Raw genomic sequence first — 21396 nt, 5'->3', positions numbered from 1 at the left:
ATAATTTATTTAACCACTTATCTATTACTAGAGGCCCAGTGCACGAATTCGTGCAGGGGTGGGGTCTAGCTGGCCCAGCCCCAATCAGTGGATCAGGGCCGGGCCTGTCAGGAGGAGGAGACGGCGGGAGGTTGGTTGGCTGGCCCGCCCCGATTGGGACCCAATCAGGGCCGGGCCGGCAGGGGGTAGGGTTGCGGGTGATTGGCCAGTGGGCCATGCCTGATTAGGGTGGGGGAGCCGATTGGGGGCGGGGCTGGACATGGGGAGGGGCCATGGGTGGTTGGCTGGTGGGCCCTGCCCCTGACTGGAGTGGAGGGGCCGATCAAGGGCGGAGCTGGCTAGGGGGAGGGGCCACAGGCCGATTGGGGTGGTGGGGGCCCATCAGGGGTGGGGCTGGCTGCGGGGGAGGGACTGCAGGCGGTTGGCCTTCTGGCCCCACCCCCTATTGGGGTAGGGGGTGATAATCAGGGGGGACTGGCCAGGGAGGAGGGGCTGCAGGAGGTTGGCCGACTGCCCTGCCCCCTATTGGGGTGGAGGGGGCCGGCCAGCCCCACCCCCTGATCTGGCTGGTTCGCTGGCCGCAGTAGGCATCATAGCAACCAGTCGTTCTGGTCATTATGGCATTCCTGTCACTGGCTTTTTATATATATAGATTGGACAAATATTTTTGAGAGTTTCAGCAAAATAGTTAGATGTTATGTGCTTTTGAATACCCAAATCAGCTTTAGAATATAAAATTGTCAATAGCATTAATTATGTGTTATTTCTATTCACATACCTGTTGACAGAGTTTTAGAAATGGACAGAAATAGAGTATAAATTCTCAAAATTCTATAGGATCAATAAATCAATAGTTTATTCTTGGTGTGACTCATTAACAGTGTGTATTTCTGGCTGCCTTGGTTTTCTCAGCATGGTGTTGAATGAATATTGTGAACTTTTCTGATTAGACATTTTATCTATGAGAAGGATAAAGACCTGCTCTACTCCAGGCTGTGGACACTTTAACACCAATGGCCCATTCTGACAGCTGAACCAATTCCAGTGTAAAACTGTAGAGTCAAAAATGGTTTTTGGACTTAACATCTGTGCTTCATATGTTTTCTCATGTACATTTATTCTTTACTAAATTGTATATTTTTGTAAGTTGACTTTCCTTTCATCATTTTAGAGACTCCTTCATATACTTTTTGGCATAGTGATATTATACCATATTCTAAATACCCAGTCCTATGAATATACAAACAGTATAAATATAAACTATTGTGAATTTAATCCACAACCATGAAAACCATCTCAGGAGACCTTCCATTAAATTCTATAGTCTAATCATTAAAAATTCTGAAGGATCTGCTTATTAAAGGAATGTCTATTAACATATTCCAAATGAATAGTCAACACCATTAAAGAGGTTAATATTTCACTTTTTATTTTCTTAGACATAATCTATCAATAAAACAAAATTTCATTAGTTTATGATCACTATAAATGAAGACCAAATAAAAACTATTTAATATATTTGTGTTTTTTTATACATTATTTGAATTAATCACCAAAAACAGTTTTGCCAAATCTACTGTAATGACTACATAATGAAACGGAAGAACTGTTGTGTTGCTTGAAAGGGTCATGCTCCTAAATAGGTTAAACATTTCCTAAAACTGTATGTTTACACTATTAACAGAATTAATATACTTAGAAAATTATTTTTAAAAATAGTATAAATGTAAATTATTATACATTTGCAAGTTATATGTTTGAATTAATAAAGTTAACTAAATATTTGTTATTGGGGGGACAGAAAAGGGGCCACTCACAGAAGAATACCGTTGTTTTAAAATATTCTTAGGTCAAGACTTGGAAATTCTTGAGGAAAAAGAGCCTGTATCGTAAGTCTTTATTACCTTTAACTCTTTAATTGCCTCTTTTATAAATCCAGATGCATTATAAACTTGTTCTTTAAAAAATTCTAGATTTACAACTCCACATGCCCACAAACAACCCACTCCTCTTCCTAAAGTGTTTCATGCTGTCAGTCTCTATAGATACGGAGCCTAGCACAGTGTCTTATAAATAGCCGACATTTCAATAAGGCTAAATGGATGCAACTCTAATGATTCTGTCAGATTTTCATCATTGATATGGAATACATGGAAGTCAAAAATTCTAACAATACACTACTACAAGACATACACATTTCTTTCAGGTTTTCAGGCACCTCTTAGATGTATATAACATACAAAGTGATGGATGCGAAGTCTGAAACACCATAAAGACTTCAATAAAAGATGCAACTTCTTGTCTTTTGAAAAGAAATTTAAGAGACTCAGGCACCTATATACGCAGACCTGTCAATATATACAGGTTCACCCACAGAGAAAACAAAATTCCCGTATGTTTGAACACTTGGCATCTGTGCACGTCTCTTATTTCATGCATGTTCCCACAGCCCCATGTTCTGAATGTAAATTCAGTCTGAAGGAGAAAACTCCTCCAGCTGCTAATGTGAGGACTTCCAGCACTGCTTTCTGCTTAACGCTGTCCCCGGGGAGTGAAAGGGTGCTGGCATCCTTACTGTGCACCAGAAGCAGAGAACCAGCAAGCTAGGACACTTCAAGGACTCTGCATGATCTCAGTAAGAGTTGTGAGAGAAGCAGACTCTGTTGCTATAAAATGTATTAGGAAGCACAACTTATCTTGTTGGTCAGGAAGGAAAGTGAAAATAAAGCACAAGAATAAAAAGCGAACTTATTGTGATAACGGGTTTACTTTAAATCTGGGAAAATGCTGAGGTATACAAATAACAGAATTAGAGAAAGTGACAAAACAATTATCTTGACATAACTATTCCATACAGTTAAACATTTAATTTATTTTTGTGTTATCTGTATCCTAAAATTAAACTATATACTTCTTGCAAGTAAAAATTATGCTTTATTTGTTTCAGCAAATAAATATTTATGATGCTGATAAAAAAAAAAAAAACTATCCAAGGACAAAAGTTTATAAAAATCTCAGAGCTTCTTTTTGGTAAAAAGTTGGAAGATCCATTGTTAATTATTTAAGAATAGATCTAACCCTTCTAGAAGCAGCTAATGATATGCCTGGTATGTCAATATAATTGGGCAAAATTGATATAAATGTTATAGCCATGATACTGAAAACATACTTGAAAAATAAACCAAAGTATGTTCATAGAAAAGTTTATTGCCATCCTTTAAATGAGAATATAACCAGCATTTATGAAAATTATACATATTTAAAAATTAGGCTCAAAGTACATGGTAGACTCCAAGAGTCAGCAAACTTTGCAGGTCTCTCTCATGATCATTTGATCTTCCTTCAAAGCCACAGACAATACATAAATGAATTAAGTGTGGCTGTGTTCCATGGAAACTTTATTTACAAAATAGTCATCCAACCTATGGATTGTATTTGGCCAACCCTTGAAGTAGATTATATATTACTAGTAGTAGCATTAAATGGGATAAAGGATAATTTAATATTTTCATAGGTAAAAATATTTGTGACATTTTCCAGATCTTTATTGATTCTTAAACAAACAAACAAACAAACAAAAACTTAAGTAGCACATAAATCTTACCTGGTTAGGTATCCTCAATGGGGGCCTTGGACCTCCAGGGTACCGAGGTGACATAAAAGGCTATTGAAATAAAACAAACAAATAAACAAAACCAACCAAACAAACACATAAAAAACCAGCCCAGTGTAAAATACGGATCTGAAAATAAACTGCTTTAAAAATTTTTAGAATTATACAAAACATAAATCAATTTACTTCCATATGTGATTGCTTTCAGTAGAATAAATTCTTTGAAAAAAAATTACCATTATATTTTATTTTTCTGTAGCTTATCTGGAAAATTTTCTGAGAAAACTGTAAAAAACACCAAAATGACTAAAGTATAGTAAAAAAAAATTTTAAATGTGAATTATTATTAAGGTAATGATATCTAATTGGCAAAAAGAATTAAGAAATTTAGATAATTGAAGCTCAAGGACTTCAGGAAGAGGCTTACTGGCCACATCATTATACAAATTGGGTTCTAAGTATATGCTTTTGACTGAACTATCCAGTTTTGCTATCGATTTCCTTTAATAATTTTAAAGTTGCCAACTTTCTTCACCTTTTCTTTTGTAGTTCTGTTTAAAATGATAAAGATACTTCTTTTCTAAAAGTCACTGTGGTAAAAAGAGCTTTGGCTTTACTTCATCAAGGGTTTATTGTGATTTAAAATTGATTATAAATGTTTAAAGTTGAAATTTTTTATATATTTTGAGCCTAGCAGATTATGAAGTATGTACCTTTAACAAAAATTGGTCTCATATTAAAATCCTATTCAATTTATGTTGTTAGATGAATCAGAAGCTGCTAAGATATGCTGACCCTGTTAGTCCAAGAACTGTCTGAAAAACATCCTAAAAGTGTCATTTTAGTGATTAGTCAATGTTGAGTGGAAGGAAAATATTTTTGATCAGTCAGATTTGGGCACCAAAATTTTTGAAGTTATTCCAAAAATTGTTAAAAATTCAATGTTTATTATATTTTGTATAATATAATTTTGTCTACTTATATCACAATACTTAAATGTAAGATTATTCTTTACATGGAATATAAGCAAATTATCAACTATAAAGTGTTAAATATTATAAAGTAAAATATTAAGAATGAACTAATATAAATAAGTCAATTTAACAAAGGCTTGGGCAAGCCAGATTACTTTATATAATTAAATTCCACATTTATAATGTATTTTCTAGAAACATTTTTAGAAATTAGGTCTGTAGTTCATGGCTCCATATATTTCCCAGGGCTATTTTAAAAGTAGCATCTGAAAAATAAAATCCTAACATATTTAGGCTATAAAGCATTTTTAATATTAAATTAGTGCTATTATGACATAAGCTCTTAATATTCAGATTGATCCTTACATTAAGTTATCTGTTAACCACCTACGTCCTCAATTGCTTACTTGCTGAGGTAATGACACAGCAACAGAACCCAAAAGAGTTTGTATACTAGCAACTGAGAATATTCTATATGAATATTTGTACTTCACCATTCAGAAATTAATCTGTTTTCAAATATAATTTAAGATAGTAAAACAAATTTAAATTATTTATGGTAAAATATTAATCTAAGAGATTTCCTGTAACAATATAAAGTCCATCTACTGACAGATGTGAATACTCTCTACCTTAATAACCTCAGAAGGGTAGGTTCTTCAAAAAAGTCCTTGGCTATGAAATGTGCTTACTCTTTATATTTGGTGCAAAAAAATTGTTTTTAATAGTTTGGGCATCAAATACTTGCATAAAGGGGTCATGAGGTGAATCAACATTTTAACTGGAAAAGTCTTCCCCTTGAAAAAGTTATTCCTGTGTGTGCAAAACACATTTGACTAGAAGTCAAAGCTCTGGATTCCAGCTTTTGCACTCCCACTAATTAACAGAGGGGCCTGAGCCAGTAACCTTTCAGTGCTTTAGTTTTTTCAACCTTAAAATGAGCGAGTTGGACTGATCTCTAAAGTCCCTTAGAAAAACCAACAAAATAAAACCCATGATTCTGTGCTGATTATTCCCAGCATTACCTTTAAGTATAAATATTAGTATATTGTAAATATCTATAAGTATTTGAAGTGTGTGGGAGTGGGAAGGGGGCAGGGGTGGGATCATAAGCTATGCTCCTAAGACACAAACCACCTTTATTGAGGAGCTGGGAAAACTTATTTCCATGGTTTTCAGAGAAAAAGGAAAACCCAGTTGAAGAAAAAAAATACTCCAACAAACAATTATGCTCTTTGTTCAGAGCAAAGGTCAATAGGGAGAATTTAAAAAGCTGTACTTATTGATTAAAAGGTGTGCTCGAGATTAGTTCATTCAACAAATATTTATTAAATACCTACAAAGGCACTGTTCTAGCGGTTGGACATATCAGTGAATAAAGCAGATAAAGATCACTGTCCTCTGCTTAGGATTTTTCAAGGTTCACAGTCTTGTAATTAATAGGAGAAAGAATTTTCTGGGAAACCTGTTTTCTACTATCAGTCCACTAATCTGGAACAAATAGAATGTTCTCTTCACCAAATGGCAAGTATCGATGAAAACTCGAAGAAAATAATATTTCAATCTGGTGCCTTCCCTCAAAAGTCATATTACATCATCCCTAGTTTATAGAGCTATTAAAAAGTTTCCCAAATTAGACAAAATTCATGGAGTAAGCTTCTTTATATGATAAATAGAGTAGTATAGTTAGCACTGACGTATGGAAACTACATTTACACGCACAAATTCTTGTTTCTACATTTTTACGTTGTCTGCCCAGAATGAATGGGATAACTCAAAGTGAATAAAAATATATACAAAATCAGAAAAATCAATAAATATTTGATGACAAAATGAAAGGGAAGAAGACAAACAGAAATACAAATCAAGTGTCCATCTCATTTCCTCAAAATAGTCTTTTAAAGAAAACAACACAACGTTTATAATCATAACTTACTTCAGCATAAATGTCATTCAATTTTAAAAGATTATTAGTTTCCATTATATCAAGAATTATTCATGGACTTTTATACTTCGGCTTTTCTTATTTTATTTTTTTAATATATTTTATTGAATTTTTACAGAGAGGAAGGGAGCGGGAGAGTTAGAAACATTGATGAGAGAGAAACATCAATCAGCTGCCTCCTGCACACCCCCTACTGGGGATGTGCCCGCAACCAAGGTACATGCCCTTGACCGGAATCGAACCCAGGACCCTTGAGTCTGCAGGCCAACGCTCTATCCACTGAGCCAAACCAGTTAGGGCCACTTCTGCTTTTCTTAAATTCTATTTTCTAAAGAGAGATTTTCCTTTCTTCATTGCCCTTTCTGCTAGTGGGAAGTAGTAGTCTCCCTCTTACATGGTCTTCCATAAGCAACTTAGTGTTTTATCTCAATCCCTAAGATCAGAAGCAACCAGTCCTTTCTCTTTCCCCACACTAGTTGGAGATAGATTTCTCAGTCAATTCTTTCCTTCTGTGAAGATCCCAGACCTCCCTCCAAGGGAATGGTTTCATAAATAATTTACCAGTACTAAAATTACAGGTGATAAGGACCATTTTTAGGCCCTAACTCCTTACAAGATCAAAGTGGACATCTTACATTGCTCAAATGTTGTTAACATTTTCTAACATTAATAGCTTTAAAAAAACCTATAAATATGATTTATCCACAGCAGAATAGTCTCTGTTTCTTGAGAATACTCTGTACTCTCCTTTCTCTGCCAAGTAAATTTCTACTAATCCTCCAAGGGCCAGTTTACATGTCATTGCCTCTTTAAAGAACCTTCCTAGGCTCCTTTCCCTCTACTTCCTTAGCACTCTGTTCACACCATAGTCATAGAGTACACTGCGGGGAGACATGTGCCTTGATATGTAGAAAACCCACTTCAGAGGAAAGAGCACAAAACCGTATCAGGCAGTCATTACCTTAATGTGAGGCGGCAAAATGTAATCCTATCTAATAAAGAGGGAATATGCTAATTGACCCTCATGCTGTCACAAAGATGGCAGCGCCCACAGCCAATGAGGGAATATGCTAATTGACTGCCCCACCCTCAAAGATGGAGTGCCCACAGCCACAAGATGGTGGCGCCAGTCCCCTCAGCCCCCCAGCCGCCCAGGGCCGGCCCGAGGCGCAGGCAAGCCTCAGATGGTGGCTGCCCAACTGCCCAAGTCCAGCCTGAGGTGCCGGCAAGCCTCAGATGGCGGCTTCCCAGCCACCCAGGGCTGGCCTGAGGAGCAGGCAAGCCTCGGATGGTGGCTTCCCAGACACCCAGGGCTGCCCAAGGCTCAGGTAACCAGGGCCAGCCAAGGCTTGCACTGCTGGCAGTGGCAGCAGCAGAGGTGTGATGGGGGCGTCGCCTTCCCCTGATTGCCGGGTCACCTCCCACCCCTGAGGGCTCCTGGTCTGTGAGAGGGGGCAGGCCAGGCTGAGGGACCCCCCACTCCAGTGCATAAATTTTCATGCACCGGGCCTCTAGTTTATCCATAAAATAAAATTGGTATTTCCTAGATCCTTAAAATTGATGTAGCAATGTATAAATCACCTTAAATCTTATTTTAAATATTTCAACATGACTTTAGAAACCCTTTAACTCTTAGGGTTTAAGAACAAATTGATAAAGAAAAATTTTAATCATTAAAAAGTAAAAGATTTAAAAAAAATATATATTTTATTGATTTTTTACAGAGAGGAAGGGAGAGGGATAGAAAGCTAGAAACATTGATGAGAAACATCGATCAGCTGCTTCCTGCACACCCTCCACTGGGGATGTGCCCGCAACCAAGGTACATGCCCTTGACCAGAATCGAACCTGGGACCTTTCAGTCCACAGGCCGACGCTCTATCCACTGAGCCAAACCAGTTTTGGCTAAAAGATTTTTTTTAAATACCAATCATTTAACCACTTTCTATATACTATGTTTTATTTTATGAGCATAATTTAGAACATATCAGTGATGAAGAGAAGAATAACACTAACTTCTTTAGAGGGAACAAATGTAGCATTTAGTTCATGCTTCTGAAAATTTGGAAGTCTGAGGTATATTCTAAAATATATAATTATGCACAATTTATGTAATTCAAAGTAACTTTGAACTTTTTTGAGGACAAAATTATTCATGTGCGATTTGCTTCTAATTTTGAAAAGAATAATGAATAATACTTTTCTAAATGACTGAAAGAAATACTATACAATTACCAAGTTTAAAAAAATATGAACTTCAAAACAATTTAGCAAGTGAAAATCCCTTGAAGTTTTACAAGTTCTTTATTGTACAATTATAGTAAAATCGGAATTTTATAATTTTATTTGAATATGCCTTTTGACACATTTGTAGAGTAGAAAGTTTTACTCTGTAGAGTTTAAAAGCTTATTTCATGTACAACAGACCAAATTTCTTAACTAGCACTTTAGTTTTCTTAACTGCTGTAACATTCTGCTACAGCAATACATTTATAGAATAAAGGCAGATACACATACTTCATTCTTACAACCAACTGACCACAAATAAATTGTCTGACTTCGCACTTCTTCCTAGGCCTCCCATCAACTGTGCAACCATTCCCTTAATGTAGAATTCTTTACCCTGGCTACCACTCAACCATGAAAAGCTGAAGAGGCAATGGTATTTCAGGTAAGCAAGTTAATTTGCATATAAAGCACTAATTAGCATGTGATCTGGATTTACTGGAGGAAAAGAAATGTGACAACTGAAATAAATACATTCACTAAGCTTTATCTCTCTTTTCTTGAACATTTTTGGGGGAGCTTTGATAATATATGTAGTCTTTAGTCTGTGTTTTGAAAGTCAAATGCCGACAGGGAATAGTAGAAGCTGAGTGGGGGAATGGCGGTAAATGGATGTGGTATTATTAGAGGAGTATCACCAGTATAATCAAACTGTTCATTATAATGTGATAACTTCTAATGAGGTTCAGGAAGGAAGCCGTTAGCACATCTGGGAGAGCATACACCGAGTAGCATTCAGTAAATATTTGGTTGGTTCCACAGCTGGCTCATTGACCCAGTGAATGAGCAACGTTGATGGAAGACTGTAAAAACCAGCAAAAGATGAAATAAAGCTTGGTTCTCGAGTATAAAATCTCACCTGACCAGTTTATTGTCTTGTTAAAAACAGCTAGTATCTATTGATATTATAAACTGTAAGCCACAGTATTGGCATAGTATACCTGGTTTTCTAGGGGAAATGCTTATAAAATATGTATAGAGGGAGAAATTCTGCTTGCTTAAGTAGGATACGTTATATCTTCCAGAGGACCTGATAAAAGTAGGCAATGAACAAGTGTTGGAGAGACCAAGAAGATACTGAGTTATAATTACAATATACATATCAACAACATATAAGAGAACTTACAATTTAGATGCGTAATAAGGCCTTTTATTCTGTTCTACTGCTTTTAGGTTTATCTTACTATTTCTGGGATGTCAGAGTTTAAAATAATAATTCTAAGGCAGTTTTATAGAGTACTAATATTTAGTCATAACCTTTTGGCAAAAAAAGAATGTCAGCTTAATTTATGTATGATTTGGCAAAGAAAGTATGGTACCTTAATGATCTTTTTCTGAAGCATAGGCCAGCCATGAAAACTGCTAAGAACTCCATATAGCAGCTTATCTCACAGTTTGTCTCATAAAGTGCTGTGTTTATACATGAGACAGTCTTTGTAGACTAAACTATCAAAAAGCTGTAATTCTTAGGTCTCAGAAACATGTTTTAGCTGAAAGGGAGCAAAGTTTGCCACTCCAAAATATGCCTCTTTGAGGTATTGATCATTTTAAGCTGATTATTTTTAAGAAACCGAGACCCAGGAAGAACCTTTGATCTCCCTAACTGCCTAAAAGAAAATTAGGTAGAGGACCTGCTCCAGGAAGGGAGCTCTCATAGGTAACAATGGACACAGAGGTAAGTTTAATATGAAGTAGTATGTGATAGGGAGGAATCTAGCAAGCTCCCTTTGATCAAAGTCCTCTTTGTCCCATTGTTAAAGATGGCCCAAACATTTATTTTTCCATCTCCATGGGAATCGTGAATTGCCTTCCTCCCTTGTGGAGCCTCAAGCCATTACCCCCCTCCCCCGCCTCCTTCTCCTTAGCTCAGTATGACATATAAGACTCAACTGCCTGGTTTCCTCAGGTCTCATATTGTTATGGAACCCTATATTACATATGTAGTAAATTTGGTTATTTTCATCTGTTAATCTGTCTCATGTCAATTTGATTAGACCAACCAGAAGAAGAAGGAAAATTTTCCCTTCCCCCACAGCTTATATATTTTCTTTCCATTAAAAAAAGGCTCAGATTTGAGTAAGAACATTAAACATTCTGCTGTCTTCATATCAAATTGTCTTTAGCACATAACCATCTTGAGTCCAAAAATCTGTTACAAAATGGTTATTTGCCAAAAATTAATCAGCTTTTAGGCAGAAACACAAAGTACAAAGTGATATAGAGCCTGAGAAAATATGGGTTATCTTCAGTAATTCCATTAATTACATAAAGATCAAATATCTAGCTTATTTGGTCCTGGGCAGACATGGCTTTTAGACACATTTAATCTTTCTTCTGATATTCTGATGTACTGTTTTAAGCAGACAGAAGGGAATAAGACACACTCTATGACAAAAATTATTTTCATATCTTTCAAGGGAAAAAACTCCCCAACATAATTTTAGAAAATGATAAATATGACAGGTTTTGATTATTTACCTATAGTCCTGGAAAGTTAATACAAATATATTCACTGTAAGATTTACCCAAAAACATAAACTTAAAAAAACTAAATATTACTTTTTATTCAGTCTGTGTCCATTTTTTTTTAGTTAATGCACAGTTCTTTTGGCTGTGCATGATTTTCCTATACAGATTTCTATTTTCTACTTTGCTATTCTATATTTCCCTTAGGAGACAATCTTTTTTTCTTAAGTGTGTTGTTTCTTAAAGTCATGTGCTACTGAGAATATTATTTTGAAAAATCATTACAGAATGTTGTGACTTAACATTTCATTTCAGACATCTTATACATAGTAAGAACATTCACATGTTTTTATATTTGTAATTCCATGAGATACTTTGTGAGATTTCTTCATGAGTTCTTTTTTTCTGTAGAAAAGTAATGAAGCCTAAATTATGCAGCAAATGAATTTTGTCAAAGTTACTTTACAATTTATGTATTTTAATTGGTCTAGTTTCTTTTCTGTTTTTCATGAAAATCTCCATCAGACATTACTGACACCCCAGTGAATAAGACACTCTTGATTAACACATTTTAATTCCAACTAGTATTAAACTAATTTAGCTCACAAAATGACATACTTGTGCTGGCATATTCTGCTGATAAGCATAAATATGTAGTTTATGTCTCATACATCTTAGATATTCTATCATCATCAACACAATTAAAGCAACTCATAAAGTCACTGCAAAATATTAACAGATCCAGTTTCCTAGATGTTATTTTGGCAATTCAGCACTGAGTTATACTTTTGATATGGATTTAGTCTAAGCATCAAAATTGCTAATTTACATTATGGCCTTTTCAAAAACATTCTATTTCTGAAGCCTTCATTACTATATGTTAGATACATGAATGGGGACTATGCTGGCTGCTGGTCTAATAAACTATGTAAGTTTGATAATATTCTACAAAAACTTTAATATTTTGTTTTAGATTAACTTATACTCACAAACACACATAGACACATTTTTCTGGTGTCCGTGGGACAAGTAGCTGGAATCCTACACTAAGTTAGCTCTGTGCTGCCTCCCACTACTGACTGAAGTCACAAGGACAGATCGACCTTAGTGTATTAAAAAACAACAACACTATGGGTATGAAAAGAAATATTTGAGATTTATAATTTAGGATAAATGATCACTGGTTCAACCAAAAAAGAAGTTAAAACAATAATTTTTATATGTCACTCTTAATTTTTCATTAAAGAATGCAAAAGTGTACCCTTCTTTGTTTTCCTTATTTTATAGTCAGACTTCCATCTAAACCAGCGGTTCTCAACCTGTGGGTCGCGACCCCTTTGGGGGTTGAACGACCCTTTCACAGGGGTCGCCTAAGACATCCTGCATATCAGATTCATAACAGTAGCATTACGATTCATAACAGGAGCAAAATTACAGTTATGAAGTAGCAACGAAAATAATTTTATGGTTGGGGGTCACCACAACATGAGGAACTGTATTAAAGGGTCGCGGCATTAGGAAGGTTGAGAACTACTGATCTAAACTCATTCCAGATGCAAGTGTGTGAGAGAGATCATTTACCTAAATGTACCACTGCAAAAGAAAAATGCTACTTTGCCTGATCCTTTGAACATTGTGATATGCTAGGAAAATTTCTACTGATTAGGAGTCCCTTCAAATTTACAAGCAATGATAACATTTGTTAAAGAAACTATCCTATGGGGTTTGTGTTCTGATACAAGTGGCAGATTGTATACAGGAGTGGGAAAAAGTAGATTTACAGTTGTAATACAAATAAATAATACAATAATTAATAAACAATAGAAAATAAACTCTGTTTCGTGTACTCACAACTGTAAACCTACTTTTGCTCACCCCTGTATATTTTTACTTTCTTTAGAAATAAAGTGATACTCTCATAATTACTTGGTTACTTACCTGTAAACATGAAGTCTATACTTGAAATTACTCATGTCTAAACTATATAAAATGGTCTTTCTACAGAACAGAAAGACTTTCTAAATTACTAATGCACCAAAAAGTCTTTTGAAACTAGAGTTTACTGATTTGACTAATGTTAAAAAGTATAAAAATAAGCAAGATGAGAGAATTCAACTTGTACAAACTAAAGTTATTTCTCCATCTCCAATTTAAAATATACATTTTGGAATACATGTGTCTTAAATAGATACATGTACACAATAAAATTTATAAGACAAATTCAAGTAGAAAAAATATTTACAGATGTCAAAAGTGTAATGTCGGAAATCGTTTATAGGATATAAAAATGACAGAAGACGGTATTCACACTTGGGAGAATTCTAAGTAATCAATTATTTTTACTCTTTCTTGATATGTATCCTACTGTGCACAAAGGACATCGGATTACTCTATTCCCTGGGGTTATAACTTGGACTCCAGATTATACCCGGTTGCTGGCAGATCGATGACACCTGGCAATGGCTACACACTCTCTTCCCAGGGTGCCAGCAGAGCTGTCCCTCCATGGGGATGAGCAGTTTATGACAGCTGACTCTTCACTCCCAGCAGCATTTCTCTGACCTCCCTGATCTCCCTCCATGCCTCATTTCTCTTTCCCTTTAGAGCAAAACTCTTTGAAAGAGTTGGACATACTTGTTGACTCTAGTTTCTTTCCAGCTTATCTGAGTCCACTTTTACGAGGGTTTCATCCCCATCACTCTATTGAAACTGCCTTATCAAGGCCACCAATGACCTTCTTGTTAAAGCCAGGGGTCAACTGTCAGCCCTCAACCAACGTGGACTATCAGCAGCTGATCATTTCTCTCCTTGAAACATTTTTTTTTTCTTTTGGCTTCCAGGATAGCGCATTGCCTGGTATTCTTCCAATCTCGTAGGCTGCTCCTTCTCATTGTTCTTTGCTGGCTCCTCCTCATCTCCCTGACTTCTTAGCATCAGAGTGTGGGGGATCCTTGTAGAGCTCCTATCTCTATCTATACTCACTATCTTGGTGATGTTATCCAGGCTCACAGCTTTAATTATCATCCATATGCTAATGACTCTCCAAATTACATCTCTAGCCCAAGCCTTAAACATAAAACTCCAAACTTTGATATCTTGTTCCCTATTCAACCTCTTGTGAAAATCTAATAGCCATCTTAATCTTAAATTCAAAATTAAACTTATTTCCCCTCACACCTCCTCTTGAAGTTTTACCTACATGAGAAATGTCAACTCCATGTTTCCAGCTGACTAGGCCAAAACCCTTGCCGTCACCCTTGATTTAGCCTTTTCCCTCATATCACAAGTTCAAACCATCACCGAAATCTGTTGGCTCTAGCTTCATAATATATCTAGAAACCAATCATTTCTTACCACTGCTACCCTCTTAGTCCAGGCCATAATAATCTCTTGTCAGAATTTTGCAATGACGTCCACACTGGTCTCCCTATTCCCATCCTTCCCTCCTACAGATTAATCTGGACATAGCAGCCACAATAACCCTGTTCAAACCTTCTAATCAGAGTCAAACCCCAAATCCCTACGATGACCTATAAAGACTACCTGATAAGGATTTCTGTTATCTAAGACTTCATATCTAACTCTTCTCCCCAGCTGACACTCCACTTGAGCTACCCAGACATTGTTGTCCCTGCAAAAAGCCAGCCATGCTTTGAACTCAGGGGCTTTATGCTTTCCTGTCCCTCAGCCTAGCACCCTCCTCCCAGATATGGAATGCATGTTCCTTCATTTCCTTTGGGTCTTTACTTAAATGGCATCTGGCCACTCTACCCAAAATTCCTGCAAGGCTGCCTACTTTCCTTTTCGGTTTCATTTTTCTCCCTAGCCCTGACCATTATCCAGCATATCATATGTTTTAGAATATTTATTTTGTTTATTGACAGTCTCCCTTCGTAGACTCTGAGTTCTATGTGGGCAGGGATTTCTATTTATCTTGTTGACTGCAGTAGTAACTCTAGTAGGTGAGGGTGGGAAGCGCAGCAATATTTGTTGCTGAATGCTCTCAGAAATCTTAGCCAGTGGTTCTCAAATTTCAGTTTGTAAGATTTATCTGTTAAAAACAAAACAACAAAACATAAAGGATTTCTCGTCCTACACCCCCACTCCCAAGAACTGGGACACACCAGGAGTGGGTGACTTCCAGGACTCTCACACCCGCAGTGCACAGGATACACTTGGAGAAAGTGCTCTGGACCCCACCCGCTGGGTCTCCCACAGGCTGTCGAGTGGTGACCATATTCCTATAGAACAGGAGGGGACAAATCATGGCCCATGGGCCAGCTCTGGCCCCCCACTCGTTGTTGTAAATAATGTTTTACTGGAACAGCCATGCTTATTAGTTTACATAGTGCCTATGTCTGCTTTTTCACTATAACAACAGAGTTGAGATGTGCGTTTAAAGCCTAAAATATTCACTAATCTGGCTTTCACGTTTTGTGGACCCCAGATACAGAACATAAGGTAAGTTATTCCTGAGTACGACCTAATGATAAGCCATTTTTTTAAAAGTTGAAAGCATCCTAATGTATACTTAAGACAAATCTATCCCACCTACATAGGAAATTCATATTTTTCCTTATCTTTAATTTCTCAAACAATAGACCATTTTTACTTCTATAATCAACCTTAAATAAAAATAAAATTGTGTTATAAATAGCTTTTGCATGTTGGCAATTTGGTATACATATTGCCCCCCCAAGGGGCTCTAATGAAAATTTTAGCACTCTGGGAAAATTTTCAGTTAGATATTTTTCAAAAGAAAAACTTTAATTTCAAATTATTTGAAAAATAGATTAGCTCTCACCACAGGAATAATTTTAAAATATGGTATTTTATTGTTTAATATTAAATATCTTGACACCTGTAGCATGAAAGTGAAAGCAAAACAAATATTGGTCTAGGATGGCCAAGCTAACCTTTCCCTCCAAAGGAGAAACACATAAACAAAAAAGAAGGATTTCTGAGAGAAAACAATTTCATTCCATCCTGATAGGGAAACCTCAGTGAAGACTCTAAGCCCGACTTTCCCTCCTCGGCTCTCTGTCCGTCCAGTCACTGCTGCTAGGACTTCAGTTGTTTGAAACTGCAATTTGTTAAAAAGCTCACTTAGGTGCTCAAGCTGAGCAGTTTTAATTTATTTTAATAGTTGAGGCCAGAAAAAACTATTACCACAACTGCAGGAAGGCATTATCAAAGCCAGCAGCTGTTACGCCGCTTTTATCTTTATACTAGAGAGAGACCTGTTCTATTTTTAATATTTAGAATCTCTGCCCTTTAAAGTTTCAAAATTACCTTTGTAAGAAAATTAAACTTAATTTCTATTTCTTGAACTTCGATAAGTAAGTAAGCTTTCCCACCTCCATTCTCTAACTCCTGGTGCATTTAGTTCTGAGAAATGCCATTTTTAATGTTGGGATTTTAAAACGATATATACATTGATAGTGTTAGTTCAATAAGTCAGTTCTGCTTGGGATTTTCAGTATCTTATTTATTCAAACTAAGAAAAGATATTCGAACTAATCTTTTAGTTTGTTATCTAAGATCAAAGATAGTATCTACAACTTCTGGGAGAGGGAAAGGGAGCGGTTCTCGAGGTTAGAGTATTTCCCAAGACTAATTTCTGAAACAGCCGTGGTCAGGAAGGAAAGAGGAAAGACAAACAAACCATTGGGAGTGAAGACAATATGAAGATTAATAACAACAGAAGGGAACTGAGAAGGCATGCAGACTATTTAACTATGTGTATACATAATCCAGTAAACCAGGTGCCACTCATAATAAAATAGCTGCATTCTCAGAGTCTGATTAGGAATAGCAGAGCAGGTGGGTATACTTGGTTCTGAAGGTATCATCAAAATGCAGGGCTTATTTCCAGAAATAGGTTAAATAAATCGACCTCCAGAAGCATTTAACCAGGGCTTGCAAAAACATTTCTTTCTGTTTTTCTTTTTCAGTTTCAAGTGTTAAATAAACATTTTTCTCATTTTTGATTCATTTTAACTTTTTTCTTTTAACATATTAAGACTATTGCCCTAAGCTAAGCTTTGTTTTCATCTTCATTGTAAGTGATTTATATTGAGCTTTTTCTAATCAATAATACCACTGAGGAGAAAGGGGGACATTTCTTTCTAATTTTTGTTCTTCTTATTGCGTTATTACTATGTCGAAGTGTTAGGTCAGTCTGCTACAGTGCAGTCTTGCTAAAAATAAAACCTTTGGAAAACATACCCTGAAGAGTAGAGACATCTGCAAACCACCACTAGATGGCAAGGCAGCTTTACCATTGCTCACGTCATGCCTGTGAAGAAAACATGCCTTACAAACCTGCCGCTACATGTTTCCTGCCTTATCAGAGTTGCGATCAATTCCGATTTTAAAACATGGATGACCATCTTAGTATGAAACTAAATTACTTGGTACACATTATCTTTAACAAGTATTTATAATCTTATTCATGTCAAAGCCTTAAATTTACAACCCAACATCAATAGACCATTAGTTTGCAACAGTTTCAGTTAAAACTAAAGATCCAGGCACTAGAATACAGTAAATGTATCAACATGAAAATCAAAATAAAACATAACATGGTAACAATGAACAAAAGGCTATACAAAGATCAAAATTAGATGTTTACAAGTATACCCCATATTAGGTCTATGCTCAAAGATATCTACATCAGTATTTATTAAAATATTATATTGTGGTTTTATATACTACATATATATTTAGTAGAATGATAAAAACAACATATAGGCCCAGCAAATGTGGCTCCATGGTTGAGCACTGACCCATGAGCCAAGAGGTTACTGGTTGGATTCCTGGTCAGGGCATATGCCTAAGTTTCGGGCTAGATCTCAGTAGGGGGCATGCAGGAGGCAACCAATGCATATTTCTAGTTGTTTCTATCTCCCTTCCTCTCTCTAAAATCAATAAAAACATATTTAAAGTTTAAAAAAAGATATAGTTTTCTTCTTAAAAGTTTTCTTATGATAAAAAGAAGAAAGGAGGGAAAAAAGTATTTTCATCCCCTTCCTCCAATTTTTTTTGGTTGAAATAAGAAATGTTCTTTTTTATTTTTTAATGTGGCACAAGTTATAGTAAATTCACAAGAGAAGTTTTCTTGTTACTCAAATCTATAAAATTATAGTACTTCATAAGGTAAGAAAGTTAAGACTTTTAATTTTTTTAAAGCACAAAAGAATGAGAACTTTTTTTATTTTATGCATTTTACTAAACTATTTTGATTATTATACATAACTGAGAAGAAAATCTAATTGGTTCAAGGAACACTGCTGCCTACACAATAAAATTATAGGAATCAAACTTTGCCTCTCTTTTAGTAAGAATGCTATGAGAATGAATAAATAGCAGATTGACGCTTCTAATACATAATTCGGATTTGCTAGTATTCAGTGAAACTTCTGAATAAGATTCTAGCACAGGCGCAGGCGAGGCAGATTACAAACTCAGTTCTGAGTGTACTGAGTCCACTATGCATACGTTCATTGTACCACAATACTGTATTTTCTTCCACTCACATTGACAAATGAACACACAGGCCAACGAACATTTAGGTTTGAAGCCTAGTAGAAATTTAAGAAAGTCTCCTTCCCTCTGACCCCCGTAGCAAGACTTCCCAATTTAAGAAAGCTGCTCTAAAACCCTTCACCAGTTCCATGGTAGGATACTTTGAGACTTTATAGGGTTTAGTATAGAAATTATTCCTTTGATGAAAGACTCAAAGTAAATAAGTATATGTGACTTACTTTAAATGGCTTTATTTTACTAAATTGATATCTCCTTTGCATGCCAAACTATTCCCATTGATTTTACTTAATTGGTTTCCTACTCAACAACAGAAGCTCTCCCATTTCAATAAAAACATCAAAGTGTAAGTATGAACAACGTTAATATCTGTCACAAATAGAAAGACACTAATCTCCAGTCTGCCTTCCAGGATGGACTTGTTCAATGTATGAGGTATTAATCATAATTATTCATTTTAGAGTTTAATTGCTATTATTCAAATGGAGTTGTTATATAATCACAAATTTAGTTTGTGATAATTCCACTTGGTAATGTATTTAAGTCAGAGATAGAATAAAAGGGGCCTGCAATGTTAACAGGGATAGAAGAAGTATATTTGTCTACTTAGGAGAAATATTTTAATGTACTTCTTATGATATGATCACATAGTAAGTTAAGCTCCAAACTACTAAATCCAGTGTTTTATATGCTAGTTACAAATTCTTTCTTTTAAACATGGAACACTTCACGAATTTGCATGTCATCCTTGCGCATGGGCCATGCTAATCTTCTCTGTATCATTCCAATTTTAGTATATGTGCTGCCGAAGTGAGCACCAAATTCTTCTTTCTTTAGTTTCATTTATTCATTAAAATTCGAATAGGTTCAATTCTTTCCTGCTCTAGTCCCATTCCAGCTGCCCCCAAATAAGCTTTACACTTCTTCACTAACGATGGGGATTTGAAACTATTCTCATACTCTAGGTAACTACCGGAGTTTAATATTTTTTTTGTAACTGGACTAGAAACTGGTGTGAGAACTTGAATTATAATTGTTTGTTGCTATTTCTACTCAGAGAAGGCAGCTAGTCTTCACTAGCAAAGGGGATGGCCAGAATCATGCTGAAGTATGGCCCAATCACAGTAGGAAACCAATGCTGATATTTAGGAAATACTTGAGTAGTCTGATCCTATATGTACCAAAAGATACATCCTATTTCTTTTTAAAAACTTTGATAGTTTGAATTATTCAATATTTCAGAAAGACATTCCTAGGGAGACTGGACATATTTCATCCCGTTGAACGGGAAAAGAGTATTTAGGATTAGCTGGAATGGTCTCCCTGAATAGAGGGATGACATGTATCAAACTCAAACATATCTAACATTTTTTTCTAAGTCCTATCTTTCTTAAGTTAGATAAAGAAATTAAAATTTTCCAGACGCCCAAAGTTGGAAACTCAGATTCATTATTTAAAAAAAATTTTTGATTGATTTCAGAGAAGAAGGAGAGGGAGAGAGAGATAGAAACATCAATGACAATAGAGACTGCACGTCCCCTACTGGGGATCAAGCCTGCAACCCGGGCCTGTGCCCCGCCTGGGAATCAAACCGTGACCTCCTGGTTTACAGGTCTCCGTTCAACCACTGAGCCACGCCGGCTGAGCCTCAGATTCATTCTTGATTCCTCCAGCTCTTTTCTACTCCTAATTTGGTTTAACCAACTGAGACCTAGCAAACATCACTATGAATTGCTGCTTCCTTTCCAATTAGTTTTCAACAGATTCAGTTAAGAAAACTGAAGGTCTAGCAACTAGAATACAGTAAATGCCACTGCTCTTGAAGATGTCCACAAACTGTCTCCTTTGGGCTACTGTCATAGCCAACCAACGATCCCCCTGCATCCCGCTCTGTAATGGGTTCTGTTGCCTTTGTTCATCTTTTGAGTGTTAGTGTTTTTGGAGTTCCGTTGTTTCCCCTCTCACCGTCTCATTCTGTACCTTCCCCATGGACAGTTCATGAAGGCACTGTGGATTCAAGTGCCCTTAATATGATGATAATCCTGAAATTTTTATCTCTAGCCTAGACCATTAGCTTAGGCTTCAAACCTGTAAATTCACTGGCCTTAAGAGATATCTCTTGGAGGTCCCACAGAAACCTCACCTGTTCACCTCAATCCTACTCCTCACTTGTGGGCTCAGAAAATGAAACTTCCATCTGCCCAGGTGAGAGCCAGAAAACAGATACTATTCTTGGAATTCTTTCACTCATAATCTCACATTTATTTGTCACTCAAATCTGTTCATCTTTCTCCATACTCACTGACACTCTCAGTCCAGGCCATCATTAAATCTCCCCTGGATTCCTGTACCAGACTCCTCAATAGTCTCCCTACCCTCAGGCTTGTCCCACTGCAATCCTGGCTACACACTGCAACTGGAGCGATTTTTCTAAAAATGCAAATATGGACAGGCCTCTCTCTTGCTTAAAATCCTTCAATAGCTTACTGCAGCCCTTAAGATCAAGGTACAAATGCTTAACTAATCTATAAGGCTCCTCAAGGTTCCTCTGGAGACATCACTAGCCA

The 21396-nt window shown here is 36.2% G+C and overlaps 1 protein-coding gene and 1 non-coding gene across 14 annotated transcripts in view; both read right to left on the bottom strand.

Annotated features, from left to right (window-relative positions):
- The window catches only part of SSBP2 (single stranded DNA binding protein 2), a 221967-nt gene that overhangs the window by 48249 nt on the left and 152322 nt on the right, over positions 1 to 21396 (bottom strand). For 8 of the 13 annotated variants that reach the window (XM_054715107.1, XM_054715105.1, XM_054715108.1 and 5 more), the window contains one exon: positions 3605 to 3664. The exons of the other annotated variants lie outside the window; for them this stretch is intronic. In XM_054715107.1, coding sequence (XP_054571082.1) covers positions 3605 to 3664 — 60 coding nt within the window. The remainder of the gene's footprint in view (positions 1 to 3604; positions 3665 to 21396) is intronic. 13 annotated transcript variants of the gene reach the window in all.
- On the bottom strand, positions 19541 to 19647 carry LOC114230192 (U6 spliceosomal RNA). The gene has a single exon (XR_003616054.1). It is a non-coding gene; the product is annotated as a U6 spliceosomal RNA (small nuclear RNA).

The sequence above is a fragment of the Eptesicus fuscus genome, chromosome 4, assembly GCF_027574615.1.
Source record: "Eptesicus fuscus isolate TK198812 chromosome 4, DD_ASM_mEF_20220401, whole genome shotgun sequence".
Taxonomy (NCBI): Eukaryota; Metazoa; Chordata; class Mammalia; order Chiroptera; family Vespertilionidae; genus Eptesicus; species Eptesicus fuscus.
This window is presented reverse-complemented; position numbering and strand designations above follow the sequence as displayed.